This window comes from Bos javanicus, chromosome 13 (assembly GCF_032452875.1).
Source record: "Bos javanicus breed banteng chromosome 13, ARS-OSU_banteng_1.0, whole genome shotgun sequence".
In the NCBI taxonomy this organism is placed as follows: Eukaryota; Metazoa; Chordata; class Mammalia; order Artiodactyla; family Bovidae; genus Bos; species Bos javanicus.
Window position 1 is genome coordinate 63773903 of NC_083880.1, and position 15316 is coordinate 63789218.

Here is a 15316-nt window from a genome sequence, read left to right on the forward strand (position 1 = left end):
ATACAGTGATTGGCTTTTTTTTTGGGTGTTCAGTTCGGTCACTTAGTCGTGTCCGACTCTTTGCGACCCGTGGACTGTAGCACGCCAGGCCTCCCTGTCCATCTCCAACTCCCAGAGTTTACTCAAACTCATGTCCATTGAGTCAGTGATGCCATCCAACCATCTCATCCTCATCCATCTTTCCCAGCATCAGGGTCTTTTCCAATGAGTCAGTTCTACACATCAGGTGGCCAAAGTATTGAAGTTTCACCTTCAACATCAGTCCTTCCAGTGAATATTTTTGGGTGTACAGTTGTATGAATTTTAACACATTTATTGATTCTTATAACTAGTACCACAATCAGGATACAGAACAATTTCATCACACCAGAAACCTCCGTTGTTTAGTCAAACTCACCCTCAGTTCTTAACCTCTGGCAGCAACACATTTGTTCTCCATTTCTTTGTTTTGTCTTTTGGAGACTGTCACATAAATAGAATAGTACATATTAAACTTTTTGAGAAGGGGTTTCACTCAGTATGATGCCTTTGAGATTCCTCTGAGTTGTTGTATTTTTCAAAAATTATTTACTTTTGGCTGCACTGGTATCTGTTGCTGGAATGGGCGTTCTCTAGTTGTGGTAAATGGAGCTACTCTTCATTGTGTGTGAGCTTCTCGCTGTGGTGGCTTCTCTTGTCGGGGCTCACAGGCTCTAGGTGTGCAGGCTTCAGTAGTTGCCACTGTCAGAATTAGTTGCTCTGAAGCATGTGAAATCTTCCCGTACCAGGAATTCAACCCATGTCCCCTGCTTGGCAGGTGGACTCTCATTCACTGTGCCCCTAGGGAAATCCTGTTGCGTTTTGTTAAAAAAATTTATTCCTGAGTAGTATTCCAGTGTGTAAATGTACTACAGTTTATTGATTTACCTTTGGAAGGAGATTGGTTTCCCTGGTGGTTCAGGGGTAAAGCATCTGCCTCCAATGCAGAAGATGTGGATTCGATCCCTGGGTCCGGAAGATCCCTTGGAGCAGGATATGGTAACCCACTACAGTGTTCTTGCCAGGAAAATCCAATGGACAGAGGAGCCTGGCAGGCTATGGTCCATGGGGTCATGAAGTCAGACACTATTGAAGTGACTGAGCATGCACGCACATGGAGGGAGATCACGTTGTTTCACATATTGCAACTGTGAATAGAGCTACTATAAACATTGTTGTACAGATTTTATATGGACATGATTTAGTGACTAAACAACAGCAGCATTTTACAGGTATTATCTCAGTCTTTAAACCAAAACTACAATCCAGTTATTCCTGTTTCATGGATGAAGAAAGTAATTCAGTAATTTGCTTAAGTTTACACAGTAAACAATGCATGTGGATGTGGAGACACGTGGATCTAGATCTATTTGACTCCAAAGCCTGCACACTTAATTACCATATTATAGTATCTTTTGGCGGAGAAGGCAATGGCACCCCACTCCAGTACTCTTGCCCGGAAAATCCCATGGACGAAGGAACCTGGTAGGCTGCAGTCAATGGGGTTGCTCAGAGTCAGACATGACTGAGCGACTTCCCTTTCACTTTTCACTTTCCTGCATTGGAGAAGGAAATGGCAACCCACTCCAGTGTTCTTGCCTGGAGAATCCCAGGGACGGGGGAGCCTGGTGAGCTGCCGTCTATGGGGTCGAACAGAGTCGGACACGACGGAAGCGACTTAGCAGCAGTATCTTTTGGAATGCATGCTATAGAGTAGACTAGAAAAATTGTTTCTGCTTTCTAGTTTAAGGAAGGCTACCAGATGAGATGCTTGAGCAGAATATTGAAGGTTAACAGAAGACCAGATGACCAGAAATTTAGGGAAATAGTGGGGTGAAGTTTTAACGGAACAGGATAAGTAAATCACAGAAGTATTAAACAGATGGCATTTTGGAGAATGATGAATAATTTTCTATGATTGGAGCATAGGGTGTGTATGGGAGAATGGCATGTGAAATAAGATAATAGGCAAAGCAGGAACATGGCAGATCATCAGAGTTGTGTAGAAAGTTCATCTTAGAAATCCTTTGATAACACTATGTGGACAGATTGAGGTGAGGCAAGGAGAAATACTGAAATGAGTAAGATAGTACAGGAAGAAGCAAATGAAGGGAGTAGTAATAGGCATAATGAGGAAGATGTAAAGTAAAGTTTAATTATAAGATATTCCACCCATGTCCAACTGTTTTATTCTAATGTCTTAAGAAATTTTTTGGGAGAAGGCAATGGCACCCCACTCCAGTACTCTTGCCTGGAAAATCCCGTGGATGGAGGAGCCTGGTAGGCTGCAGTCCATGGGGTTGCTAAGAGTCGGACATGACTGAGCGACTTCACATTCACTTTTCACTTTCATGAATTGGAGAAGGAAATGGCAACCCACTCCAGTGTTCTTGCCTGGAGAATCCCAGGGACAGGGGAGCCTGGTGGGCTGCCGTCTATGGGGTTGCACAGAGTCGGACACGACTGAAGTGACTTAGCAGCAGTCAAAACTATGGTTTTTCCAGTAGTCCCGTATGGATGTGAGAGTTGGACTGTAAAGAAAGCTGAGCTTTGAAGAATTGATGCTTTTGAACTGTGGTGTTGGAGAAGACTCTAGAGAGCTCCTTGGACTGCAAGGAGATCCAACCAATCCATCCTAAAGGAAATCAGTCCTAAATATTCCTTGGAAGGACTGATACTGAAGCTGAAACTCTTAATACATTGGCCACCTGATGTGAAGATTTGACTCACTAGAAAAGACCCTGATGCTGGGAAAGATTGAAGGCTGGAGGAGAAAGGGACAACAGAGGATGAGATGGTTGGATGGCATCACCGACTCAATGGACATGAGCTTGAGTAAACTCTGCGAGTTGGTGATGAACAGGGAGGCCCGACATGCTGCAGTCCATGGGGTCACAGAGAGTTGAACATGACTGTGACTGAAGTGAACTGACCTGAACACAGGTGCAAACTTTTGTCATACTTGGTGAACTGTACAGTCAGTTCTACTACAATACCTGTTTTCAAAAATGCAAATTGGTTCTAACATGACAGCAAAAAATTTTATATTGACTTTTGACATTGGATTTCATCCATTAAAAATAGTAGATTAAAAAAAAATAGTGGATAAACACAGAAAACTACACCCAACCCAAATGAAAAGAGCCAAGTATAAATATATACCATGCCAACCTATATGTTACTGTTTTCATACATTTTCCTTCAAATCTGTTAAAAGCCCTGCCATTCACTGTCACATTTGTTTTAAAACGTAATTTTTTTAAAGAAAGGATAAAATTAGAAAATCATTTTTCATATTTTCCCATGTATTTTCCATTGCTGGCATTCTTCACTCATTTGGAACTGGGTTTTTACTGGTATCACTTTTCTTCCTCTAGAAAGACTTCCTTTAATATTTTTTGTAATTCAGGTCCACCAGAAATAAATGCTCTGTGCTTTTGTAAAAAAAAAAAAAAAAAAAAAAAAGAAATTTTTTTGCCTCTTCCATACTTCCCAGTTTTATGCCATGAGTGTGATGTATGTAGGGTGTTAACAGTTTTTCACTTTAATGCTCGAGAACATGTGTTAGCAAACTATGACTCGTGGAAGGAATCTGGCCCGCTGTTTGTTTGTTTTTTTTTTTAATAAATAAAGTTTTATTGGGATAGCCCCCTTCTTTTTATGTGTTCTCTGTCACACTGTCACAGTACAATGGCAGTTGAGCATTTGTTACAGAGATCATACGGCCCCCAACTCTGAAATGTTTACTTTCTGGCCCTTTACAGAAAAACTTTAAAGAGCAGCAGATTGAAAGCGTTCTTCCGTCTAATAACTGGAATGCATGTGATAGTGCTTACTTAATATTATATATTGTTCTTTGTTAACTAAGTGACTGACCACATAGTCATTCACAATCTACCCATAGTGTATTTGGAAATTTTTTGAACCTGGGCCGTGGTTCCCTCTTGTTTAATAATTTCTAAGTTATTCTATCTTTCTGAACACAAGATCAGATCATGTTCAAATAAAGGTAGTTTTACTTCTTTCTCTGCAGTCCATATGCCTTTTGTTTGATTTTGTTGCCAAGTTACACTGGCTAGAACCTTTGAATAAAAATGATGAGGGCTGGCATTCTTTCTTGTTCTTGATTTTAGGGGGAGAGCATTCAATCTTTTACCGTTAAGTAGGATGTAAGCTGGAGAAGGCAATGGTAACCCACTCCAGTACTCTTGCCTGGAGAATCCCAGGGACGGGGGAGCCTGGTCGGGTGCTGTCTCTGGGGTCGCACAGAGTCGGACACGACTGAAGCAACTTAGCAGCAGCAGCAGCAGCAGCAGGATGTAAGCAGAGACATTACTTTGCCAACAAAGTTCCGTCTAGTCAAAGCTGTGGTTTTTCCAGTAGTCATGTATGGATGTGAGAGTTGGACTATAAAGAAAGCTGAGCGCTGAAGAATTGATGCTTTTGAACAGTGGTGCTGGAGAAGACTCTTGAGAGTCCCTTGGACTGCAAAGGAGATCCAACCAGTCCATCCTAAAGGAAATCAGTCCTGAATATCCACTGGAAGGAATGTTGCTGAAGCTGAAACTCCAATACTTTGGCCACTGATGCGAAGAACCGACTCATTGGAAAAGACCCTGATACTAGGAAAGATTGAAGATGGGAGGAGAAGGGGACAACAGAGGGTGAGATGGTTGGATGGCATCACCGACTTGATGGACATGAGTATAAGTAAGCTCTGGGAGATGGTGATGCACAGGGAAGCCTGGTGTGCTGCAGTCCATGGGGTCGCAAAGAGTTGGACATGACTGAGCGACTGAACTGAACTGAAGCTATAGTTTTTGTTTGTTTTTTTTTTTTAATTAGATGCACTTTTTCAGGTTGAGGAAGTTCTCTTTTACTTCTGGTTTCTTGAGTGTTTTTACCATGAAAGGGTGAGTTGTGTCAAATGCCTTTTGTGCGTTGAGATGGTGATACTGTTTTTGTACTCTGTTCTAATATGTCTATGTAATATATATTACATTAATTGATTTCTGGATATTTATCCAAGCTTGTATTTTTGGCATAAATTCCACTTGGTCATGGAATATTACTTAATTCAATTTGTTTGTGTTTTGTTGATGATTTTTGCCTCTGTATTCAGTATAAGAGATTCACCAACTGTGTGCAAGGGGTCCACTTTCTCCACATCCTTGCTAACACTTCTAATCTCTCTTGTTTTTGGTTATTATTGGCTGGACCATGCAGCATGTGGGATCTTAGTTCCCCAACTAGGGATTGAACCTGTGCCCTCTGCATTGGAAGCATGGACCACCAGGGAATCTCCTGTTTGGAACTTTTATAGTTTTTTCTTTCTTTTTTTAATAAAATCATGTCATCTGGGGACAGATAATTTTCCTTGTTTCTTTCCAATTTTTCTTTTCTTTTTTTTTTTTTAATGCCTTAATTGCTTTGGCTAGGACTTCTAGTACTATGTTGACTAGAAATGCTGAGAGTGCGCATCCTATCTTGTCCTAGTATTAGAAGAAAAGATTTCAGATTTTCACTGTTGAGTGTGATGTTAGTTGTGGGCTTTTTCATATGTAAAACATATTTTATTTTGTTGAGGTAATTCTGTTCCTAATCTGACAGCTTTTTAATGAAACAGTACTGAATTTTGTCAAATGCTCTTCTGCATTAGTTGTGATGTTCATGTGGTTTTTATCCTTTATTGTAATGTATAACACATTGATTTTCTTTATTTTTTAAAAAATATTTTAATTTTATTGGAGTATAGATGATTTACAGTGTTGTTAGTTTCAGGTGTACAGCAAATGATTCAGTTATATATATTTTCATCCTTTTTTAGATTCTTATATGGGTTATCACAGAATATTGAGTAGAGTTCCCTGTGCTACAGAGTAGGTCCTTGTTGGTCACACTGATTTATTTATTTTTGTATGTTGACCCCATCTTGCATCCCAGGGATTAATCAATCCTACTTGGTCATGATGTATTAATCCTTTTAATGTGCTGTTGAATTCAGTTTGTTGGTATGAAAATGAAACACTTTGAATGTTATAATGTGGTGGCTCTGGAAATACCAGATTCTTCTCCCATCTCATAGTTTCTTGTTGCTGCCTGCTGTTGTCATTTGATTGATTGTTTCAGACTAATTTTTGTATAGTCCTGTTTTCTTTGTCTTGTATGGTCTCTGAAGTCTATTCTGTTAGATTAGTGGTTTGACAGACAACCTTCTCAGTGATTGATTGATATAAAATCGGTTTATAACATTTAAGATTCAAGCGTACAAAATTATATTTTGACTTCTGTATACACTGCAACATGTTAACTACCACGGGTTTAGTTTCCATTCATCACCATGCACTTGACTTCCTTTATCCATTTTGCCCTTCCCACACTTAATTTCTGCTAACGACTATTCTGTTCTCTCTGTGTGCTTATTTTTGTTTGGTTTTGTGTACTCACTCCCCCACACACCCCCAACACACATATGAAAGAAATCATACAGTATTTGCCTTTTTCTGTCTTATTTCACTAGCATAATACCTTCCAGGTCTATCCATGTTGTTGCAAATGGCAAAATTTCCTCTCTTAAAAAAAAAAAATTTTTTTTTTAAGCCGAGTAGCATTCCCTTGTTTTAAACACACACTACACCTTTTCTATCCAGTCACTCACGGATGGCAGCTTAGGTTGTTTACGTATCTTAGGTCTTGTGTGTAGTGCTGGATTGAACATGGGTACGCATGTAGCTTTTCAAAATAGATGCTTTTGAATTTTTTGGATAAATACCTAGAAGTGGAATAACTGGATCATATTCTTAATTTTTGAGAACTCTCCATACTGTTTTCAATAGTGGCTACAGTAATTTGCACTCCCACAAACTATACAAGGATTCCCTTTTCTCAACATCCTAACACTTGTTATTTCTTGCCTTTTTGATAATACTTACTCTAATGGTGTGAGATGGTATCTCATTTGTGGTTTTGATTTACATTTCCCTAATATTTAGTGATGTTCACAGCTAAGAGTTTTATGATTTCAGGTATTACATTCAAGTCCTTAATCTATTTTGAGTTGACTTTTTGTATGGTATAAGCTGGTGGTCTAGTTTCATTCTATTGCATGACCAGTTTTTCCAACATCGTTTATTGAAGAGACTCTCTATTCTCCATTGTGTGTTCTTTTCTCTTGAGTTGTGTATTCATTGTCCATTTATGTGTGTGTTTATTTCTGAACTCTCAATTCTGTTCCATTGATTTGTATGTTACTTGGACAATACCATGCTGTTTTGATTACTGTCACTTTTTAATATAATATGAAATCAGAGTGAATGATACTTCAGCTTTGTTTCCCCCTACCCCCCTCAGGATTGGTTTGGCTATTTGGGGCCTTTTGTGGTTCCATACAAATTTTAGGATTTTTTTGTTCTTCTGTTTCTGTGAAAAATGTCATTGGGATTTTGATAGGGATTGCATTGACTCTGTAGATTGCTTTAGGTCATATGGACATGTAAAAATGTTAAATTCTTCTAATCCATGAGCCCACATACCTTTACATTTCTTTGTGTTGTGTTCATTTTCTTTCAGTAATGTCTTTAGTTTTCAGTGAAAGATGGTCTTACACCTAGCTGGTTAAATTTATTCCTAGATATTCTTTTTGTTACAGTTGTACATGGGATTGTTTTTCTTAATTGCTTTCTGATAATTTGTTGTTAGTGTATAGAATAGACTTTTATATATTGATTTTTTTTTTGTACCCTGCAACTTTAGTGTATTTTATTTCTAATGGATTTTTTGGTGAAAATTTTTTTTAATACATAAAACTATGTCATATTTATTTCCTATCTGATTATTATTAAACTGTAGGACACCCAGTTGGCATTGGAGAATTGGTTGTTGGTGTGGGGAACCCACCCACAGCACTCAACTTGAGACTTGTGGGAATTAGCAACCAGCACCTTTACACTGTTAACAAAATGAAAAGAGAAGCCATAGGCTGTGAGAAAATGTTTGCAAAACATGTAAAGGACTTATATTTAAAATACACAAATAACTCTTAAAATGCAACAGTAAGAAAACAAATAATGAGTAAAATATCTGAACAGATAGCTCATGAAACAGTGTACATAGATGGTAAATAATCAAACATACGAAAAGATGCTCAACATCATGTCACATGGGAATTACAAACTAAGCCACTAGTGAAACATTGTTGTACACCTATTAGATTGGCTAAATTCCAGAAATACTAAATTCTGACAATATCAAATGCTTGTGAGGATATGGAGCAGTAGAAATTTTCCTTCAGTTCTAATTGGAATGCAAAGTGGTACAGCCACTTTGGAAGATGATTTGGCAGTTGCTTACAGAGCTAAAACATAGGTTTACCCTTATCATCCTGTAATTGTAGTCCTCTTTACCCAATTGAGTAGAAGACTTACATACACAAAGAACCTGCACGATAGTATTTATTGCAGTTTTATTCATAACTGCCAGAGGCTGGAAGCATCTAACACCCTTCAACAGGCACATGGATGCACAGAGGAATAAACACATGTGAAATGTTTATTCAGCAAATTAAAAAAAAACCGTCAAGCTCTGAAAAGATACGGAGGAAACTTTAATCGTAGTACCAAGAAGCCAGGCTGAGGCTCTTAAATTGTGTGATTCCACTATCTAACATTCTGGGAGAAGCAAAACTGGAGAGACAGTAAAAAGATAAGTGGTTGCCAGAAGTTCTTATTGAGGGAAGAAGAATGAATAGGGGAAGCACGGGATTTTTAGAGTTGTGAGATTATTCTCTGTGATACTATACTATTGAATACGTGGCAGTTATGCATTTTTCAATATCCTTAGGACCGTATAAGGTTCATAAAGAGTGACCCTTAATATAAATTGTGGGCATTAGTTAATTAAAACTGTAGAATATTTAAGGTACTGATTAGCAAGGCAGACAAGGTTGCCTACCTTTGTAGAAATTAATTAAATTAATTTAAAAAGTCAGGAAAATTTCAGTGATGTGGTAGAAAGTAATAGTATGGCTACATTATACTGGTCAGTCAGGGAAGACCTGAGTATTAACTTGAGGGCTGAATGCAAGATGTTAGTTATTTAAAGATAAGTGGAAAAAACATTCTCAGCAGAGGGAACAGTTAGTGTAAGCCTATAAGTCCAGAATGACTTTAGTGTGTTTGAGAAATAGAATCCAGATTTACAGTGGCTAAGGAGGAGAATGTTAAGGAGAGGAGAACTCAAGAAAGTAGGTCATGTATGGAATGAAGTGGAGCTTCTATAAGCCAGAGTGAGGAATTTGGATTCTATTTTAGGTGAGATAGGCAATTATTGGATATTTAAGCAGAGTAGAACAAGATCTAATTTTAATGTTTAGAAGAGTACACTAACTTTGATGGGAAATGGCTGAGAGGGAGAAGGAGCAAATGCAGAGGCAGGGGGCCTTATTTAGTGACTTGTAATAGTTTGTTGACAGGGAAGGGCTGGTTGTGGCTTGGGCTAATGTAGTTAAAAGAAAAGTAAGCATATAGGGTATATAGTAGGGTATATTTTGCAGATAGAATCTTTACAACTAGATGAGGGAAGGATTTAATGCTCATAGCTTTGGCTTGAGCATGTGGGTGAATGGTGCTGCTGTTGAGCCAGGCAGAGTTTCACCTTAGTCATTTTAGTAATGCAGACAATTGTAAAGGTTAGGCCTAGGAGTCTGGCGCTCAGGCGAGAAGATGGGCTTTGAAGTGTAGATTCTCTATCTACTTAGTCTTGAGGTATTTTTCAAATTGTACAAGTATGGTATATATTTTCTTTTTAAACTCAAATAATACATACAAAACCACAAGTTCCCCATGACTTCCTTCTTTAGTACACAGAAGGGTAGCCACTATTACCAGTTTGGGATGGATACTTTTTCTGCCTTTATTTATATTTACCTATAGGGATATGCATTTTGTTTTTATTTGCAAAACAGATTACATTATATATATTCTGTAACTTAAATGTTCTTGAAATCTTTACACTTCAGTTACTAGTAAGTTCTAATTGTTGCATAGTTTTCTGTGGTATGAATTTGTGATTATTTAACTGGTTGCCAATTAATACTAAGGTTTCTATGATTTGTCTTTATTATACAAGTGGTGTGTTTTTTTATTCTTAGAGATTTAAAATAATTTTTATTATATGAAACTAACGTGAACTAGAACATACATTATTAAAATTATCAGCATGTTTTTGCAAAGCATCTCACAGTTCTATCACAATGATTAATTATCTGGAGAGAATCACTGTTTCTAAAAATGTTTGTAGTCTGTACTTTCATTAGTCTTCTTTACATGAAATTGTGTTTTTAAAATACATTTTATTATGATTTTGAATTTATTTTCTTTGCAACTTTATAATGTTAATTTAGAATAATCTATACTATTTAAAAGGGTATTTTTCCAGCAATAAACTGTTGCTGTAGATCAGCAACTAGAATAATACTTTATCATGCATAAAATCAGCATCCAGTTGTTGGACTTTTCTCACTGCCTCTTAATTTCCTTATCTTGATGTCATAATTCTGTGGTGAAGAGTCTTTTCAGTATTGAGGAGAAAATAACTATACATATGTGGTAATGATGTCTTTGAGGACTCTTTCTGTAACAAGTAGTTTGCATCAGAAGAATATCCTGTGCAGTGCTCTGTTGACTTTTATGGTACACCTCAGTGCCTTTATATTCTGGGTGACTACTAATGGCTTTATTTATGATGTATGCCTTCTGTATTTAAAATAAATGGCTCTTTTAGTAAATTGTATAAAACATCCGAAATGGTGCAATTTAAGTAGACATAGAAAGTGAAGGGAAAAAATATACAGACCAAGCCAAGGGAATGAGCTAGTCATTTGAGTTAAGGCTGCCAGAATTTTAGCTTTGAACATATTCTTTTTCCTTCCTCCCTACATCTGTCCGTCCCTCCCTCCCTGCCTCCTCAGCATATGGGATTCTGGTTCCCTGACCAGGGATCGAACTCATGCCCTTGCATTGCAAGTGGTCCTAACCCCTGGACCACCAGGGAATGGAAGCCTAATTTTGTATGAATACTGTAGACATGTTTACAGTTTCAGGTTACTTTGCCTTATTGTATTTATGTATTTCTTACATAGGACCTGGCAGATAGTGAGTGCTTAAGTAAATTTTACTTTAATCTTTGACCCACTCAAAATATTCCTGATATTTTATCAAGTCCCCAAAAGCCTAAGAACATTTTATTTTAAAAACAGATTTAGTTAAATTCTGACAGTATGAATAATAAACATTCGTAGCATTTTCCCCCCGCATACATAATCATTCAGTCTTTCAACAACCTTGTGAGGTAGAGATGGTGTTATCCCCGTTTCTCTGACAGGAAACTGAGACCTAGAGAGGTTACATAACTCAAATAGTATCATACAATAAGTGTTGTAGCCAGGAATCAAGCCCAAGTGTCCTGATTTTGTTATAAAATCTCTGTTATGTAGAGCATGCCTTACCACATGAGGATTAACTCTTCTGAGACTATGGACTGAAGAAGATATGTTAGGGTTGTTTATTTTAGTATAATTCAGGAGCCATCTTTGTTCCTTTCACAGATCAGATGTTTAAGTGTTTGCAGTGTGTCAGGCACTGTTTTGGGATTCTGGGTTTTATCAGTGAACCAAAAAAATGATTCCTGCTCACATGGAGTTTATATTCTAGCCCAGAGAGTCAAAACCAATAAACATAATAACCAAGTCAATTATGTGGTATGTCAAAAGATCACATTGTCTGTAGAAGAAAAAAAATGATCAGGATAGGTGGAACAGACTGTTAATATTGTGAAGAAAACAAGTAGAACAAAGGTCTTAAGGCGAGAATGTGCTGGCATGTTTGAAAAATAATAGGTAGGTGCCTGAGTAGGGGCAGAAAGTAGAGGGGAAATAAGATCAGAAGGTAGGGAGCAGTGGAAGCATGTATCATACAGGGTCTTTCACTCGAGTAAAATGGGAAAATTTGAAGAACTTTTTAACATCTTAAAGTCATCCAGGTTGTGTTAAGAATAGGTACTGAGGCTGGACAAGGATGGAAAACGGGAGACCTTTTAGGTTAATCTGGGTTTCCCTTGTGGCTCTAGCTGGTAAAGAATCTGCCTGCAATGTGGGAGACGTGGGTTCGATCCCTGGGTTGGGAAGATCATCTGGAGAAGGGAAAGGCTACCCACTCCAGTATTCTGGCCTGGAGAATTCCATGGACTGTATGGTCCATGGGGTCACTTTAGGTTAATCTAGGAGAGGGGCATAATTTAGGAAGAAGATAGCTGTCAGGTGGCTATGAATAGATTGATGATAGAGGTGATGAGAAATGGCTGGATTCTAGGTGTATTTTGCAAATAGAGACATTAGAATTTGTCAGCAGATGGGAAGGGACATATGAACAAAGGAGTCAAGAATAACTCCATAGTTTTTAGCTTGAGCATCTGAAAGGATGAAATTGCCTTCAACTGAGATAGTTCACAGAGGACATCAGGGGTTCCGTTTTTGACGTATTAGTTTAGAATATCTTTTAGATACCAAGTGAAGTTGCTGTTTATAATTCAGGAGTGAAATCTGGGATAGAAATGTAAAGTTGGGACTTGTTGGTATATAGATGATATTTAAAGCCATAACACTGGTTGATATCCTTGAGGAAATGAATATGAAGATAGATATGAGAGAAGAGGGAACCAATAACTGAGCCCTAGGACATTCCAGTATTAAGAGGGTAGAGAGACCAGAAGGAATCATCAAAGAAGATTAAGATGGAATAATCAGTAAGGTAGGACATAAACCTCGAGAATGTGTCTTGGGAACTAAAAGAAGAAAGTAAACCACAGAAGAAAGAAATTCAACCATTTCAGATTTTGCTGATAGTTTAGTGCAGGATGGATACTAGAATTTTAGCAGTGTGAAGGCCACTGGTTATTTTGTGGTCTTCAGTGGGACGTGGAAATGGCCTGGTTAGCATTTACATATTTTTCAAGTGGGAATTTTTGACGTTCACAGTGTTTCCTTTGCCCTGTTCAGGTTTGCCTTCCTGTTGGTGATATGTCTGACAGTGGATCACAGCTTGGTTCAATGGGTAGTTTGACCATGAAATCACAACTTCAGATCACTGGTAAGTCTTAAAAAGATCTACTGCATTACTTCCCTCATTCTCTTTGTGTCCGCCCACCCCTACCCTGCCACCCACTCCAGAATCCTGGAGAATTTCTTTGACTGTGTAGTCCATGGGGTCGCAAAGAGTCGGATACGACTGAGTGACTTTAACTTCACTTTCACCATCAATAAAAAATCTTCTGAGAAGAAAACCTTTAGTGGCTGTTACATATCAGGTGTTGAATTAGTATTTGCTGAATGAATAAATGAACATAATGTGTAGATATATAAAAATAACATTTTAATTTCAGGTTGTTATTGGGTATGGTATACAATTTGGGTTTGTTAAACATGCTTGGGCAGTTGCTATTGTTTTTTATTTTGATTTGGATTTTTTTAGCTTTGTTGAGAGCTAATTCACATACTATACAGTTTACTCATTTAGAGGTCAGTGATTGTTAATACATTCTCAGAGTTGTGCAACCATCACCAGTCAATTTTAGAACATTTTCACCATTCCAGAAAGAAACCCCTGCCCCATATTCCCCAGCCACCTTCAGCCCTAGCTTAATTATTTTTCTCTCTATAGCTTTGCCTACTTTGGTTTCATAGAAATAGACTCAAAATGTGTGGCCTTTGTCTCTTGACTTTTTTCACTTATATTGTTTTCAAGATTCATCCCTGTTGTAGCATGCATTAGTGTTTAATTTCTTTTTATTGCCAAATACTATTCCATATGTGGAAATACTTTATCCATTTATCAGTTGATGGGTGTTTGGGTTGCTTCCACTTTTTGGCTATTAGGAATAATGCTATGAACATTTGTGTATAACTGTTTGTGAAGTTGTATGTTTTCAGTTTTCTTGAGTGTGTTCCTGGGAGTAGAGTGACTAGGTCATGTAATACCCACATTTAGCATTGTGAGGAATTCCAAATTAATTTTCAAAGCATCCAGACCAATTTGTATTCCCAGCAGTCATGTATGAGGGTTACAGTTTTGTAAACATCCTTGGAATGCTTATCTTTTTGGTTAGAGATATTGTAATGGATGTGACATAGTATCTCAAGAGTTTGAATTCATTTCCCTGATGGTTAGTGATGATGAGCATTTTTTTCATGTGCTTATTATTAGACATTTGTATATCTTTTTTTGAGAAATGCCTATTTAAATTTTTTGGTTGCTCTTATTACTTTCCTAATACCTGTTTTTTTCCTCTAACCATACTAACCAAGTGGATCACTTTCAAATTCATGTTTCTTAAATGCCACCTGATTTGTACCTGCTCAAAAACCTTCAGTGCTTCTCCTTGGCTATGTTAGTGAATTTCTTTAAAACTGGGCTAAGACCTTTCACAGTCAGGCTCCATATGATCTCTTTGTAGGGTCTTTTTATAGAAACCATTTGTACTAGCCAAAGTGAGGCACTGGATTTTTCTTTAGACAAGCATGTGTCTATTACACAATGGAAACTTAGTCTTTCTCCTTTTAATTTAATGGCATTTATTGATTATATTAGTTTCTGTTAATACTGTACCCGGCTTACATCCAGCTCTAGAGTATGAATATAAAGTTATAAACTGTATTATTATCTTTCTAGAAACCTAAAAGTATTTGAGTTATATAAAAGTAACACCTTCTTAAGTTGAAAGCATGCTAGAATTTATTCTTGGGAATTCTTTTCACTGACTCCAGTCTCTTCTTAGTGATGTCTGATTTTCAATGAAAGATTCTAATATTTCTTTGCCAAAGCCAGATTCTAGTTGTTTCTCCCTTCCCTATCCCTGGTGGCTCAGATGGTAAAGAATCTGCCTGCAGTGCAGGGGACCTGGGTTCAATCCCTGGGTCAGGAAAATCCTTTGGAGAAGGGAATAGCTACCACTTTAGTATTCTTGCCTGGAGAATTTCATATACAGAAGAGTCTGGAAGGCTATAGTCCATGGGATTGCAAAGAATCGGACACGACTGAGCAACTAACACTTTGACTTTCTCCCCATCTTCAGTCTAGTCTGAGTAGCTGTTTTACATTGGGCCAGGCTTCTTAAGACTTTTTTTTAGGGGACAGCTTAAGTTAAAATTTTTGATTTAGAGAATTTATTAGTGTCAGCTTTTCAAGTTATGTAAGCAATATACATGCTTTTTATTTTTAAAAAGTCAGCAATTTAAAATAGTAATGTG

General features: G+C 37.5%; 1 protein-coding gene across 4 annotated transcripts in view; it reads left to right on the forward strand.

Moving 5' to 3' along the window:
* The window catches only part of ITCH (itchy E3 ubiquitin protein ligase), a 101302-nt gene that overhangs the window by 19349 nt on the left and 66637 nt on the right, over window positions 1-15316 (forward strand). For 3 of the 4 annotated variants that reach the window (XM_061437329.1, XM_061437328.1, XM_061437326.1), the window contains one exon: window positions 13070-13160. In XM_061437329.1, coding sequence (XP_061293313.1) covers window positions 13091-13160 — 70 coding nt within the window. In that variant the 5' untranslated portion in view covers window positions 13070-13090. Of the gene's footprint in view, window positions 1-13069; window positions 13161-15316 lie in introns of those variants that run through there. The other variant, XM_061437330.1, reaches the window with a different exon arrangement.